The 17,119-nt window shown below is 34.5% G+C and overlaps 1 protein-coding gene across 9 annotated transcripts in view; it reads right to left on the bottom strand.

The window, feature by feature from the left end:
- DNM3 (dynamin 3) overlaps positions 1 to 17,119 on the bottom strand; it is a 565,331-nt gene that overhangs the window by 332,344 nt on the left and 215,868 nt on the right. For 6 of the 9 annotated variants that reach the window (XM_031936892.1, XM_031936891.1, XM_031936888.1 and 3 more), the window contains exons 13-14: positions 10,456 to 10,507; positions 9,598 to 9,627 (exon numbers count right to left, since the gene is read on the bottom strand). In XM_031936892.1, coding sequence (XP_031792752.1) covers positions 9,598 to 9,627; positions 10,456 to 10,507 — 82 coding nt within the window. Of the gene's footprint in view, positions 1 to 7,921; positions 7,928 to 9,597; positions 9,628 to 10,455; positions 10,508 to 17,119 lie in introns of all 9 variants that reach the window. The other 3 variants (XM_031936890.1, XM_031936893.1, XM_031936889.1) reach the window with 2 other exon arrangements.

Raw genomic sequence — 17,119 nt, 5'->3', positions numbered from 1 at the left:
CTACAGAGCTGTAACTAGCATTAGTCAAATAGGACTTTGCCTCAAAACAACTACATTGTGAGATCCCTTTGTACTCCATGAAGTGAAGTGAACATCCCCTTTTCAGCAGCAACTATCCCTATGCCACCATCTCTGTAGATCTCTGTAGTCCTCTGTTGCCTGGGCCCTACAAAGCTCTGGCTGTCACCCCTATAATTCTGTTATCAAGACATTCTCCTAAGGCTCTCCTCCTCTCCCTTTGGGAACAAGAGTACACCTGTTACTGTATCACCTTTTTCTCTTTACTTGCTTTTGTCCTACATGGAAAAAGCTTCTAGTCATGGCCCTAACTGCTCTGAAACGTCTATGTTTTATTTTGTAAATGTATACATACCAGTCTAGTGAAAGAAATGTAAATGGAAAAAGTTTTATGGAGTTAAGGAATCCTACTTAGAACTAAAAATAGTTTCCAAGTCAACATATTGTAATACTCTAAAACATGTGGAAACATATTTTCCACCCTTGGAATCCATAAAAATCACTAACATTGAAGAAAACTTATATGTGCCTTCTTGATTTTTCCTATAGACATTTTTATAGAATATTCCTTCATAAATATCAACTGGAAAATATCAGTGATATAATCCAAGTCCAACTTTAAGTCCTTACTTAGTCCAACTATATGTCATGAAGAGTTTCCTCATTTTTTGTACTCTTGGCTTCAGAATGATGGAACTATCACATTTCTGGGCAGATCAAAGTAAGCAGGCTTCAGACTTCCAAAGTTTCATTTCCAATTCCTCCAATATGATTATGGGATATATGCTGCCTAAGAACTATTTCTATTAAGGTGTCAAAAAAACTAAAGTGGTCAAAGAAATATCAGAACTAGTAGACTTTAACTAAGGCAAGGTCCAAGACAACCCAGCCAGCATAAAACAAGGATAAATTAGAATACAAAGTTACAAACTATCTTGGTTCATGTCCTCTACATCACTGGTTATTTCGGAATAGTTATTTATGTAGTTTACACAAAACTTCATGTTGCTCATTCCAGATTTGCAATATGCTTAAAATTCTTCTCTTTCATGATTGAGGCCAGTTCCAATGATCTTGTGATGAAGAGAGCCATCTACATGCAGAGAGAGAACTGTAGGAACTAAATGTAAATCACAACATAACATTCTCACTCTTTGTTGTTGTCTGCTTGCATTTTATTTTCTTACTCATTTACTTTCTTTTTTTGATCCGATTTCTCTTGTCCAGCAAGAAAATTCTATAAATATGTTTATACATATTGCATTTAACATATATGTTAACATGTTTAACATATATTAATTGCTTGCCATCTAGGGGAAGGGGTGGGAAGAAGGAAGAGAAAATTTGAAACATAAGGCTATACAACGGTCAATACTGTCAAATTATCCGTGCATGTGCTTTGAAAATAAGAAACTTTATTAAAAAAAGATTAAAGATTGTCTCTTTCTACTTTTCTCATCCTACTCCCAAATGAGAATAGTGTCCTTTAATGGATAAAATTTTTTTCTTCTGCTCATTAACTTTTTCTTCCTCTGTCAAAAAAAAATCTATTAAGCACCTATATGTTCCAGGCACTATATTAAGTACTACAAACACAAAAAAGGTAAAAGAAAATCCCTGCCTTTAAAGAACTTATAGTCTAATGGAGAAGACAAGATATAAATAACTATATACAAACAAGCTATAAACATAATAGTTGGAAACAACCAATAAAGGGAAGGTCCTAGAATTAAGAGGGATCAGTAAAGGCTCTCTCTCTCTTTGTTGAGGCAACTAGGGTTAAATGACTTGCCCAGGGTCACCCATCTAGGAAGTGTTAAGTGTCTGAGGCCAGATTTGAACTCAGGTGCTCCTGAATTCAGGGTTGGTGCTCTATCCACTGTGCCCCCTAGCTGCCCGAGTGAAGGCTTTCTTTAGAGGAGTTTACCTGGGAGCAGGAGAATTCTAATCATGGGAAATAGCCAGTGAAAAGGCCTAAAATTGTGAGATGGAGTATCTTGTTTAGAAAACAACAAAGAGGTCACCATCACTAAAACATAGAGAATGGGGGATAAATGAGAAAGATTAAGTTGTAAAGAAAAGTTCTACTAGAAAGTAAAAAGGAGAAGATGCTAAGTAGAGAATTTTTTATTTGCTATTGGAGGAGATAGATCACTTTGGTAGTTGAACAAAGAATGAAAAGGCTTAGGAGACACTTATGGCATACGAACCAACCAGCAGGCTACTGTAGTATTCTAGATGTGAAACGATGAGGCTTTGTGCCAAAATATGAGAGAGATGAAAAAGGCAAAAATCAACTTGCCTTGGTGACAAATTGGATATGGGAGGAGACAGAGAGAAAGGAGTTAAGGATGACACGTAAGTTTGGATAACTGGGAGGATAGAGATAAGAAAATTAGGAAGAAGGGAAACTTTGAAGAAAGACAAGTTCATTTGGGCATCCATAGGAGAAGAACTAGGCGAGAAGAGTCTCTCAAAAATCAAAAAAAAGAGGAAAATAAAGGAAGAAAGGGTCATCAATAGTGTCAGAGACCATAGAGAGGTCAAGAAGGATAAGAATTAATAAAAGATTATTAGATTTCAAAATTATGAGATCATTGAAACTTCTGAGAAAATGATTTAGATCAAATGATGGTGATACATGATGGAAGTCAGTCCAAAGAAGCACAGTCAGGTAAAAAATGAAGAGATGGCTGTCCTAAAAGCTCTCTCTTTAAATGAGGTCTTTGACATTTCCTTTTTATTTTCCTTTTGGGAGTTATTGTTTTCCCCCTATAGATTGTAAATTTTTTTCAAGGCAGGAATTGTCTTTCCTTCCTATATTTGTATACCTATCACTTATCATTGAATCTGGCCCATAATAGGTGCTTTATAAATGTTTATTGATTGATTGGCAGAAGGCATTTGAGTGACATGAAATTAGGAAGAGTAAGATGTTGGCAAATGGCTTTACCTTTTTCAATAAATTATTAAGCAGTATTCTAAGCTGAGAGGCTTCAGAGAGGGAGAGTTTAGAAATTTTAAAGAGGGTTAAAAAAAGGTTTGGAAAAGCTTTAGTAGTGAATGGAGGAGAGAGTTAATTAAAGAGGTATAAAAGGATTGTCTTGTAGCATTGAGGGTCCAGTTTACTTTATGTAAGATAAATTTACTCAATGAGGACATTATAATGATATTCTGCAATTTCATTCATTAGCACATGTATAGTGCAAGCAAGGCAGCAGGTGTTAGGAACTTGACTCCACACTAACTCATAGCCCAGTAAATCATAGATATAGACAGCTTCCAGAATAAGATCACATAGTAGAGGGTTAAGCTTCCCAGTAGCTAGAAAAGAACCAATGCTTTTACTACTAGGTAGGATGCTTCCTTCCAGTGTGTATTATAGCAATAGATCCCTTTTCACCTCAACTGTCTGAGCACAGAAAACAATTAGTCCTAGGTCACAAATTAGCCATAGGCAGCACTGTGATAATTAAACATCTCCTCTTTATCTCCTTTCTTTTCCTTCCCCTCCTCTCCTTTAACTTAAATATTTTAGCCCCGAGTTCTCCATTAGCACTGTTTGACAGTAAGTGTACTTCTCTAGAAATTCATAAACTCAAACTTGCCCACTTTCTCCACCTCAGGTTATCTTTTCCTTATTCTTATTTCTTTATTTTTACTGCCAAGGTCCATTGGGTCTGAATGCCACAAAACCAAATACAGATTGTTTTTATCATGCATGGCAAGCTTTCTCTTAGTTCATGATCCTGGCTTTTAGTTATTTCCAGAATGGATCTGTGAGGTAAAATTACCTTCAAGTACACAAACAAGTCCAATAAAATGGTTCCAGTCCACTAACCTCCATTGCTGCCTTTGGTCTTCTTCCACCATTGCAGAAATAGTGGGACTACAATAAAGGACCTGGAGTTGGTCCAACCCTTCCAGCCTTCATCTGACCAACAGTATCTATTGTTTTAAATCCTCCTTCCTGACAGGACCTCTGTTTTGTGGAACAGATATTCTCACTGAGGATGATAAACTACTCATAATGAACATGTTCAGAGCCTCATTAGTGGGAGCCCTAACATCATATCCCAATTGAGGAGGTGCATTTTAGAATATAGGGAGCAATCCAGGTGACCTGACCCAAGAAAATAGAAGGCTAAGGATCTGCCCTCTAGGAGTTTATAGTTTCTTCAGGCAACACAGGCTACAATTAAAAATCACTCTTGGGACCATACCAGAATTGCCTATTTTGTTGTTTTCACCATCATCTTTTGGAATACTGAATGCCATTTACAATTTTGATTCCTGCAGTTGTTAATGTTATTTCAGTTGGGGCAGCTAGGTGGTGCAGTGAATAGAGAACCAGCCCTGAAGTCAGGAGGATCTAAGTTCAAATTTAACCTCAGATACTTAACACTTTCTACCTGTGTGACCCTGGGCAAGTCACTTAACCCCAATTGCCTCAGGAAAAAGAAAAGAAAAGAAAGCTATTTCAGTCCCCAAATTATTGTATATAGGGAGGGGGAGAGAGTTCTATATATATACTCTTCACTTCAATTTATGTAAATAAGACTCAGACTTCTCAAATGAATCAATCAGATTCATATAAACTATGTGGAAACAAGTCCTATACACCTGTATTGAATTAATCAATTAAAAGTATAAACTAGGTAGTATTTTACAAGAAAAGCCCAGCATAATTACATCTAAATGGAATTTCTCTAGCATTGCCTGAAGGGAGAAAAGGAGATCAAGTAAGCTGAAACCAGGAATTACCACATTTGGCCCCCAAGAGTTCTCTAAGCTTGAGCCCATTTTTTCCCCCATTAATCCTGTGTAATTGTGGGAGAGTTTTGGTAGAGTAGTCTTCTATGTATCAACTGGTCTTACTAAACTATCGGGGTAGATAATTTTTAAAGGCTAATAAACTCAGGCTAGCTAATTGGTAATCAGTGAGGAGTACATCAAAGGAAAGCTTAAGAGTGACAGTAACCAAAACTAAGAATAAGAAGCATTTAGTCATCTTAGGAACCAAACCTGCCAGTGCTAATGAGAGATGATAGGGTAAGTTGAGAGATGGGTTTATATATATTAATTGCTCCACCTGCATTATTTTCCCCATAATGGAACATAAACTCTTTGTTCAGGAAATCCGTTTTTTTTTTTGTTCTTTGTGTTGCCTGGCACTTGACAGAATGCCTTGTATATAGTATTTTAAATAAATGGTAGTTAGATTAATAATAATAATATTTATATAATGCTTGCTATTTGCTGGCACCATAACTTTTAGAATTATTATTTCATTAGATGCTTGAAACAACTCTAAGAAGTAGCTATTATTATTATTATGCTCATTTACAGATGAAGAAACTGAGGCAAATAGGCTAAATGATTTTCCATAGTCATGTAGCTAAGTATCTGAAACCACGTTTGAACTCTGACCTTCCTGACTTCAAAGCCAATGTTCTATTCATTGAGCCAACTAGTTAGTTGCCTCTAGATTATTTGGATTCCATGATAGTAGTTAGATGGATTCAGAACTGGTTGAATAACCAGTCCCAAAAAATAGTGACTAATGAACAAATATCAACCCAGAGGGAAGTCTCTAAAGACATGTTCAAGGATTCATTCTTTGCTTTATTCCATTTTATATTTTTAATATCAGATTTGTGAAAGACAGGAAGGTATGAGAAGTTACTGATGAATTGAATGACAGAGAAATTTTGACAGGTTAGAACAGTATAAGCTAAGACTTAGTAAGGTTAAATGTAAATTCTTAAAATGGTGTTAAAAATCAAAAGCATGAGTATAAAAAAGGACAGATGTGACGATCCTATGGATAATGGGATGAAATCTCAAAATGTCAGCAATGGAACATCATAGATAAAAACAAAACCAAACCAAAATTAATGGTATCAATCAAAATGAAGGAGGTTTAGTACTAAACCTCCTTCATTTTGATTGATACCATTAATGGTCGTCTGACCATCTATGCAATACTGTTTTTAATCCAAGTTCTCATTAATGATGATGGGAAATTTAAAACTCCAACACCTCATAAATTGGAAGGGGTTTTAGATATTGCCCAATCTAATCTCATTTTATGGACGGGAAAATTGAATCCCAACTAATTGTTTTTTTTTCACAGAGACACAAAAGATAGGGTTCAAACCCACATTTTCTGATTCTCAATCACATGCAGATTCTACTCTATATTATCTTCTTTTTTGAACCAAAGGACTAAAACCAAGCTGAAATTAATATTTTAAATAATTGAAGATAAAATACAGTAGGGCAACTATGAAAGAGACAACTCATAAAGCAAGAAAAAAATTAAATGAACTTCATTTGATATGGTCCCTTTTAGATTGTATAGTGACTGAAAAAGTTCTGGGAAAGGGGATTGAATCATTCAAGTTATAAACTGTCAAGAAATTTTAATTTAACTGGCATGTTCTAAATACAAGACCCTTTTTCAATGACAAATGAATGGACATACTGGTAGATAAAGTAGTTTATCTTGCTATAAATGAAATCAAAAGAAAAAAAAAAAAAAAAGAGTTGCAGCCAGAGTTAAGAATGACTCACAAGTATTTGTTGTAGTAGCAAAGAAAAATTGATAGAGTGAGTTTTACCACATACCAAAAGCCAACCAAAAACATTATTTAATGTTATTTGGTTATCATCTAATATAATCTCAATGATAAATACTTGGGGAAAGTCAATTATACAATCAGTTCATCTTTCCCTAATTAAAATAACTGACAAAATTATCTCTAAGGCCTTTATCAGGTATGATTATCTCTACCAAATCATTCAATAACATTAAGCAAATATATGCTCCAATGGAAATCCCAACATTCAAGTATTTGTTAACATAGAGGAGAAAACCGTTTTAGCCAATTACCTGCTGGGTATTTGTTTGGGAGAGAGGTATGGAAGGATGGGAAGAACTGAAGCTTCCTTCTCCTCCCCTTTTAATTTTAACATTTGTTTGCTTTGATTTGTGTGCAGAGTTGCTTCCTTTCTCTAGCTTCTAGAAAGCCAACTGGTTTAGCTTTTCTTTGTATCCTGATATCCTCTCCGAGATCAAAGGACAAACAACAGTATGTGGCACACAATGCCTGACACATAGTAATAACAATGCTAACTACATGATTGACTGGTTAGCAATGGGATGATTAATATTCATTGATTAGTTCATTTGAATAATTTTAATGTTCACCAAAAAAGCTTTCTTTAAGATACAAATGGAATTATGTGAATAACCCTTACATAATCTATTGGATAAATAATTTTAATAAGAGAATAAATAATGTGTTGCTTACCAGAAGTCAAACCCAATAAGGCACTAGAAAAAATATTCAACATACCCAAAAAACTCATCATGCAAGAGTAATACAAGTCCCACGAAACAATGTATACTTGAGAAATGATCAGTCTTCATGATCCCCTTCTTGCTAGCTGAAATCATAGTAAAATTCAAAGGCTGAACTATAAATAAGGCTGGGCTTTATTCCAAATTGAGAATGCTATATATTACTTATGCTCTTTCAACAGCTATAGAAACAATTTAATTTAGCATCTAGTTATCAAGGATAATTAGTTAAAATAGGAATTTCGGAGGTGGTTGCATTCCAACCTGCCACCTACCAAGGCCATTTCAAATGTAAAATCCTTCTTATCCCTACCTGACCCTGTTCCTACATACCTGCAGGCTCCCTACCAGTATCATGATGTAATAAAATGTCTTTTTTTACCATGAAACTTTATGTTGGCTAGTATCCTCTGATAATTTAATTTGTCTTCATAGTGGGTGTTTTGTGAAGCATGTTACAGTTGGCAAAATTGCTAGCTAAGATACTGAATAAAAGGTTACTTTTGTTATTTCGAATATATTATAAGACAGACTAACCTGTGGCTTAAAAAGAAACCTTTCCAAGTCAGATCAAAACCTCAGACGGCAGCATTAAAGGCCAAAGATGAAGTGAGAAGATAAGTTAATAGAAGAAAACAGAAAACTAATAATACCTCATCACAGCAATAGGTCATTCTTCTATCCCACAAACACAAACGTCCAAATTCATAAATAAATAAAGTTGTTCCATTTCATTATTTAGAGCACATTGCAGCCAAGTCAGGAAAAAAAATAATCCAAAGGCATAACATAATATAATAACATGCTAGTAATGCTGAAACATGTGGTATATGCTGCCTTGGACACCATTACTTTGGTTTCATCATTCAGAAGGCTATAGATTCTTTAAAAGGTGGTATTACAGTATTTAGTAAAAAGTCTGAGATGATTATGATTTTACTCCTCATTATTATGCAACTGAATGTTGCATTTCATTTCTTCTCAATATTGATGAGTATAGGCACACAATATAATATATTATAATATATTTATATAATTTTATAGGTTAGAGAGAATTTTTAAAATTAGAAAAGAGGGATATTAATTCATAGTCTGGAACATAAGCTACTGGAAGCAGGCAAGATAATTTTTTTTCTCTGTATATATCCCCAGCCCTAGCACAATTCCTGTTGCCAAGTATGTACTTCTTGTTTATTGTTAGTTAGATGCACACTAATGATGTTTTTTTCAATAGAGAAAAAAAATCTTGATTTGTTTATTAATCTCATCAGAATAATTTGCTATAGATTTTATTTTAAAAAATTTATTTTTAATCATAGTAATAATGTTCTATCTAATCTCTTTTCTTCAAAACCTTCATTAAATAATGTAGAATTGATGAGGCAGAAGTTTGTGTTGTTCTCAAATAATGTGTACATATACTTTAATGGAAAATGAGATTTTTTCATTCAAACTTTAGGTTTTAATTTACCCCTGTTAAAAATGAAGTTTTAATGGTTAAAGAAAAGAATCTCAATAGAATCCCTTCTGCCCATGCCAAATAATAAATCATGTAGCAGTCTTTCTGCACATTCACAAAATGTTGGTTCTAAGGTTCTCTGGGTTTTCTGCCAAAAGAATTAACAGGTCTAGTCTCTTTTCCTATCTCTGTCTTCAACTCTTGGAAAATGTCACCTAATTTAAGGTTGCTGTTACCTATTTATTTTCATAAATTTTAATTATTGAAAAGAGATTTTGGTAACAATAATACACACAAAAAACAGATGCCAGAAAATTCATCCACCTTTCCAAGAAACATAACTTGTATTTATTGGAATATATATATATATATCACAAACCGGGAGTGGGAAACTTGTGCCTTATAACAATAAAGCATAAAATAAATGTATTTTAGTCAATTAATGATTTTAATGAATATAAGAACCATGACAATTAGGAGAATATCAAGGCATCCATAGTGTTAATGGCTTAATACTATAGCCTATTACATTATACTAGTTCATACTTTTAAATCACAGCAAGTTATTAGCAGTGAAGGGATGAACCTTCCTGAGGTTCTTATTTCAGTGAGAGGATGTTATAGAGAAAACAGCCTAGGTTTAAAAAATAATTAGTAGCAAGCGCTAGTTGAGTTAATTAGTTAAAGACAAACTTTGCACTTGGAGAAGCTGAATGAAAAAGCAACAGTAAAGCTTACAGAACTTAGCTCGTACAATTTGCCTTGAAGGCGGAAGATTGGTTCCCTGTAATAGCAAAGAATTGTGTTTTAGTTAAGAAAAAAGTTTCTAGAGAAAAATCTGAGTCATTTATTCCTTCTCCCTTCAAAACAATGAAAATCACAAAATTCAATCACAGAGGTTCCCATTTGCTTTATTAACCATTCCTCTGTATCTTGAAATGTATGCTAGTTGCAGAATCTTCATTGTTTTGACTTGAAAAGAAATATCAAGGCAAATATTCATTATCACACAAAACATAACAGAAACAGCAAACTTTTAGTTAATGCAATCTCTGCAAAGCGCTTTGATTAGTCAGAGACAGCTGCTCAACCTAAAGAATGAATATTTTAAAAGACCAAATCAATGTTTTAATTAACATCTTCATAAAACCTAATAGAAATTCTGACAAAGCAAATCAAGCAACAGCCTTCCTCTATGAGCTGTCCCTTCACTGTTACCAAGCTGTGCAAATGTGTGAACTAGTAAGCAGCACCAAAAAGCCCATGCAAGTACTCACCAGCACTTTATCCTTGAACTGACTCAGATTCAGTGATCATCAAATTAAATTAGAAATAATATAAGCAGGTAAAATAGTACATAAAGTATAAGAAGTAAAAAACTCAAGAAGCTGTGCATATAGCGGAAGTTATTAAAAAGAAATCAAATTGTTAGCAGCACAAAACAACTAATAAAACAACTGTATTTCATTCTGCAAACTCAAAAGGTGAAACACAAGCTGCATGTCAAGCAGAATTTGCATAAAATTATTTGCATCCAAAAAATTGTCAATAAAGCAATTCGCTCCAGTTCATTCAAGCATGCAGTTAGTAATTCTTTTTACAAAATTCCTACCTGATTTCCAACTGCACTCTTCTTGTGAACCTGACTGCTTCTTTGCTGGGCACTAAGAAAGACAAAAAGGAAAGTTTCAGTGAAGAAACTCTGAAGTTTTACTCCTGAACAACTAGCAAGTATTTAAAAAAGACCCATACTTGGTTGAGTAAAGTGGAATTGAATAATGCTTTCTTATGAAGAGATTCCAGATTGGTATGAAATTGTAAAGAGATGCAGTTATTCTGAACTTATGATAATTAATGTTCATAAAATCATATGAGGATGCTATGGGAAGAAAAGCTCTATCTAGTATAGCGTGAACCTATAAGCATAGGTTAAATATTATAAGTATACAAAAAATTAGCCATCAGTCTAATCAGTCTGTGAAAGAATATAAAAGTCCAACAAGAATTAGAGGGTTTTTTTGTATATGGGAAGCTTAGTTTCTATTATTTTAAAACATTGTATTATTTGATTATATTATTCTATGTATCCTGGTATTTCATCATAATTTGAGAAAGAAAAAAAAATCAAGAGTATTTATTCTTTATTCTGGGCAGACTAGCAAAGTCTTACCTTTTTTGATTCCTTAATGGTTTATCTTACAAGGTTGCCTTAGAGATCTTTATTGAATTTTTCAACATATTCTCAGAGGTTCAAGTATCTTAATAAATATTTAATGCCACTAAATATAAGTATCAAAATGATAGAGCCAGAAAATCTAAGTGTTAAAATGATAGAATTGCATGTGTCAGTGTTTCAATCAAAACAGATACCAACTTGGAACAGTTTCTCTAGCTACTGGTCCTCAATATTTTTTTTCCATTAGAGAAATGTTGTAATCACTTTGTTGCATGTAAAAGATACTTAGACAAACTATTAACTATAAAAATCATATCAAACTAGTAGAAAACTACAAGAAACAAACTATACTTGAGTAACCAGCTTTCTAGAAAATGTAAAATACCATTTGAAGTCTTCTATTCAAATAGTAAAAATGGAAATCCTCTAAAGCTCTATACTGATCCAAAAGAACTGTTTTATAAACGAATCAAGCAACTGATTAAAAAAAAAATGGTATCTATTATTCATGAGCAGCTATTATATCAAGACTCTTGTCATGTAAATTTTTTTAATGAGATCTCTTAATAGAAAAAAAAAAAAAGAAAGAAAGAAACTTACATATCTATCAGCAGTAAGGCAGGTACCTAGGGCATAATCAAGAACCCAATTGGATCTTAGGCAAAAAAAGGTGAAGTAAACAAGAGCTCTGAGGGTAGTTTATATGTGATCGATAAACCCTACAGTATGTATAGGGTGATTGTGGCTACAACTCTGTCCTTGGAATCCTGGATCTGATCTACAGAAGTAATGGCATTAACCCAATAAACTTCTCTGTTAATATATTCCTCCTTCAGGAAACATAAGGCCTTAACCCTTTAAGGATCAATTTTTTTTTTCCCTGAGGATCTTTAAATAATGATTGATCATGAAAATTTCAGGAGTTAAAGGACATTTTATTTTTTTACTATTATATCTTTTAAAACATGTCTTTTTTTTTTTTTAAATAACAGGACCTACCTCTCTTGGTTGGTGTGAGGATCAAAAGATTTTGTGAAGCTCAAAGCACATGCCTGGCACATTTTATGTGTTTAATAAATGTTTATTTTCTTCCTTTCTTCTCTCTTTTCTCTGTTTGCTTGATTCATTCAGGACATATATGTCGATGTTCTTTGCCCTCAAATTCTTTTCAGTTTCTATAGTCTGTATCTTCACTGTACCTCAACTAACCACAGAGATAATCATACCTTCAGATCTCATCATTGTTCAAAACCATTCCACTGATATGCCTATCTCCATAACTCTGAAACTCAAATTTTACCCCATTTATTCACAACCTCCTGTCTTTCAATGTTTCTTTCTGTGTAACTTTTCCTAACCCCTCTTTCAACACCTCCCTATAATGTCCTGTCCCTCCTTTGATCCATTCTCATTCTCAAAACAAAGTGAGGCAATAGTACAGGTGATGCACACCTGTACTATTGCCTCACTTTGTTTTGACTTGACTCAAGCTAACACGTTTTGATGTACACTGTCCTCTACCTTCTATTCTTTTGTTCTAAAACTATTCATGACCTGACAAATTTCTTTCTGAGATTTGCCACCCCACCTTCCACAACCTAGGCAGACTGAGTTCTTTGTACTTTTGAATTACTGAACACTGCTGGAGAAAAGCATATCATCATACTAACTAGATTGATGTTATATTTTCTCAAGTGAGCCCTCATTTCTTGTACTTTTTTTCATGCTCTTTATTCCCTTAGAAAGTGTTCCAAAGCTTCTCTTCTTTCTTCAAGCCTTCAATGCCTCCTCTAACTGTCTTGCAGCAGATGCCCTTATATCTCCCTTTATTAAGAGAGAATATTAATAAGATCAAAATGGGTCCATGATTTAGACATAAAGAATGAGATTATAAACAAATTGGAGGAACACAGGATAGTTTATCTCTCAGACTTGGGGAAGAGGAAGAAATTTGTGACTAAAGACGAACTAGAGACCATTATTGATCACAAAATAGAAAATTTTGATTACATCAAATTAAAAAGCTTCTGTACAAACAAAACTAATGTAAACAAGATTAGAAGGGAAGCAACAAACTGGGAAAACATCTTCACAGCTAAAGGTTCTGATAAAGGCCTCATTTCCAAAATATATAGAGAGCTGACTCTAATTTATAAGAAACCAAACCATTCTCTAATTGATAAATGGTCAAAGGATATGAACAGACAATTTTCAGATGATGAAATTGAAATCATTACCACTCATATGAAAGAGTGTTCCAAATCATTATTAATCAGAGAAATGCAAATTACTCATATGAAAGAGTGTTCCAAATCATTATTAATCAGAGAAATGCAAATTAAGACAACTCTGAGATACCACTACACACCTGTCAGATTGGCTAAGATGACAGGAAAAAATAATGATGTGTGTTGGAGGGAATGTGGGATCTGGAGAGCAATCTGGAATTATGCCCAAAAAGTTATCAAACTGTGCATACCCTTTGATCCAGCAGTGTTTCTACTGGACTTATACCCCAAGGAGATACTAAAGAAGGGAAAGGGACCAGTATGTGCCAAAATGTTTGCGGCAGCCCTGTTTGTAGTGGCTAGAAGCTGGAAACTGAGTGGATGCCCATCAATTGGAGAATGGTTGGGTAAATTGTGGTATATGAATGTTATTGAATATTATTGTTCTGTAAGAAATGACCAGCAAGATGAATACAGAGAAGCTTGGAGAGAATTACATGAACTGATGCTAAGTGAAATGAGCAGAACCAAGAGATCATTATATACGTCAACAACGATACTGTATGAAGATGTAATCTGATGGAAGTGGATTTCTTTGACAAAGAGACCTAATTCAGTTTCAATTGATCAATGATACACAGAAGCAGCTACACCCAATGAAAAAACACTGGGAAATGAATGTAAACTGTTTGCATTTTTGTTTTTCTTCCCGGGTTATTTCTACGTTCTGAATCCAATTCTCCCTGTGCAACAAGAAAACTGTTTGGATCTGCACACATACATTGTATCTAGGATATACTAGGACATATTCAACATATATAGAACTGCTTGCCATCTAGGGGAGGGGGTGGAGGGTGGGAGGGAAAAATCGGAACAGAAGTGAGTGCAAGGGATAATGTTGTAAAAAAAATTACCCTGGCATGGATTCTGTCAATAAAAAGTTACTATAATAAAAAAAAGAGAGAGAGAGAGAATATTAACTCTAAGTCCCTTCTCACTCCTACTCCCACCTTTTTTTCTTTTTTTCCTGACTGAAAGGAAGTGATAATCTTTCTCCTTACAGAACCAATACCTGTACATGAGTACTGAATTCTGTGTCTTTACATGTCTTCAAGGAACTTAGCTCATCTATTTTTTTTTCTCCCTCTTTTCAAATTCTTCTTTATTATATTATATATTAAAATATATTATTATTATGTTTGTTTTTACATTATATTTGTGGAGGTTTTCTTGGAGGCAGCCTTAGTCTCAGTTGAAATAAATAATTACTCCAAAATCACAGCCAGCTGGTAAAAATGCAAACATTTATTTCTCCTTCCAAATTAGCCTGGTTAGTTCAGAGACCTATCTCTCTGCTTGAGCTCTTGCAGCTTTGTCCTTGGCTTCTGCCTCTGCTTTCTTCAGCCTCCAGCTCAACTTCGACTTGTGGCTTCTCAATCTCCAAATGAGGCGAGTACCCTCCTGTATCTCCCAGAGTGCTCTATTTATGCTACTTCTCTGAGAGTGGGATTGTGGGAGATCTCCCAGCATGCTCTCTGGCCCTAAGGAAGGTGTAAATTCAGATATCTCTTTCTAGACCCTGAATCTCCCCAACTGTGAACTCCATTGAGTATTTAGATACTTATGAGCTCTCTAGAGGTGTGAACACAACCATTGTTTCCATCAGTTGTACTTAGTACCTAGTTCAAGTTCTGGCCCAAAATAACTCTAAGATTAAATCAACTCCAATGGCTTAACACTTTGTAAAGATTCCAACAATATTCATTTTAAATACTTTTCCCCATCCCTTCCCCAGTAACAAATATTTTAAAACAAAAAAAAATGTATATAATAAAATCAAAGAATTATTATCAAGCATTCATTTAATTCCCTACCACCTCCCTCCATTCCCTGGGGGGGGGGGGGGGGGAAAGGATAGTTAAAAAGAAACATAGAATTCATAGATCACATGAGCTTCATTACCTGTCTATTGTCTCTCTTCACAGAAAACAAATAGACCTCAACCCTTCTTCAAAACACACACACACACACACACACACACACAGACCCAATAAGTCCCTCAACCTGTCATCTACTGTTTTTTCACTTTCACTAATACATCTAACAAACCATAAGCCATAGCCTAACATCTTACTACCTACTCACTTATCTATCCAATTTCACATCTCATCTCTCTACTGAAACCACTTTCATTATTATATTATTATCTCTTGAATGCTTTCTGTCCTGAGAGCTTTTTGATTCTCAGTCTTAATCAAGAATTCCTATCCTGGTTTTATGTCATAAACCAAATCAGTAATCTATAGACCCTTTCTCAAAATCATATTTTTGATAATTGAAGGAAATATTACCTTTTAGTTACATGTTTATTGGTGTAAATAACAATATTTTTTTCCTCATCCAAGTTCATAGGATCCCTGAAATCTATCTGTGGAACCCTGGCAAAGTACTTCTGATTGAATTTCTTTGGATATCTCATCAACACCAATAAGTTAAATATCTTATCTTCCTGAGTACATTGTTCCCAAATCACTATATCTCGCTCTAATTTCCCTGCTGAACTCAAATTACCTGTCACCAACTTCCTGAATGTTTATAAGTGTCTCAAACTCAAAACACTCAATTTAGAACCCCATATATTCTGCCACAAATATGTCCCTCTGCCAAACCCCTATTTTTATTGAGGGCATCACTATACTCTTGTAGGTGGAAACAAATTGTTTCCAACCAAACCAGACAGCTTGCTACTCCATACACTCAATATTTCATATTCTGCCAATGGACATGTGCACTGATTACAATGACACCTCAGCACTCGCCATCAATTAATTACAAAAGACACAAAGAATAGTGAAAATGATGAATACCAAAGATATTGTTCCCATGAGTAGTATATTTCCCTTCTCCAGCCTAATGATTCTTCCCCCCATCAATTCCCCAAAGGGCTTTTAATCCAGTCTGCTATCCGCCTCTGCTTTATGGGGGAGTTTACCCCCATTCATATTTATAGTTAAAATTACCAATTCTGTATTTCCTGCTATCTTATTAACCCCCAGATTATGCTTTTCTCTTTCCTTTTCCCCTTACCTCCCTCCCCAGTATTAAATTTATGAGCAGCACTTGCCTCTCGCAGCCCTCCCTCTTTAGGATCTCTCTCCCCACCCTTAGAGTACCTCCCTTTTCCTTAAATCTTTCCCTTCAATTACTGTATTCCCTTCTATTTAGCCTACTCCTTCCCTTTTCACTTTTCCCTTCCCACTTTTTAATGAGGTAGGAGAAGTTTCTCTGTAACCCGAATATGTCTAATATTTTCTCTTTAAGCCAATTCAGATGAGAGTAAGATTCACACTAGGTTCATCCCCCTCTCTTCTTTCCCTCAGATATAACAGGTTTCCTTTGCATCTTCGTGAGATGTAGTACCTCTACTTTTCCCTTTTCTGGTACAATTTCCTTTCCACCTCTAGATCCTTTTTCATATTGTAACAGTAAAACCAAATTATACATGTACTCTTTATGTATACTCATAACAGAAATATGGTTCTCAAGAACTTTACCTTTTTGCCTTTTGATGCTTCTCCTGAGTCCTATATTTGGAGGTCAAACTTTTTGTTTAGTTCTGGTTTTTTTGTCAGAAACAAATGAAATTCACCTATTTCATTGAATGTCCATCTTCTTCCCTGGAAGAAAATGCTCAGTTTGTCTAGGTAAGTTATTCTTGGCTGCATATCAAGTTCCTTAGCCTTTCAGAATGTCAGATTCCAGGCCCTTCAATCCTTTAATGTGGATGCTGCTAGATCCTGAGTAATCCTTATTGTGGCACCTCTGTATTTGAATTGTTTTTTTTTTTCTGGCTGCTTGTAGTATTTTTAGCT

This window comes from Sarcophilus harrisii, chromosome 4 (assembly GCF_902635505.1).
Source record: "Sarcophilus harrisii chromosome 4, mSarHar1.11, whole genome shotgun sequence".
Taxonomy (NCBI): Eukaryota; Metazoa; Chordata; class Mammalia; order Dasyuromorphia; family Dasyuridae; genus Sarcophilus; species Sarcophilus harrisii.
The sequence above is the reverse complement of the archived record's forward strand: the minus strand, read 5'-3'. Positions and strand labels throughout refer to the sequence as shown.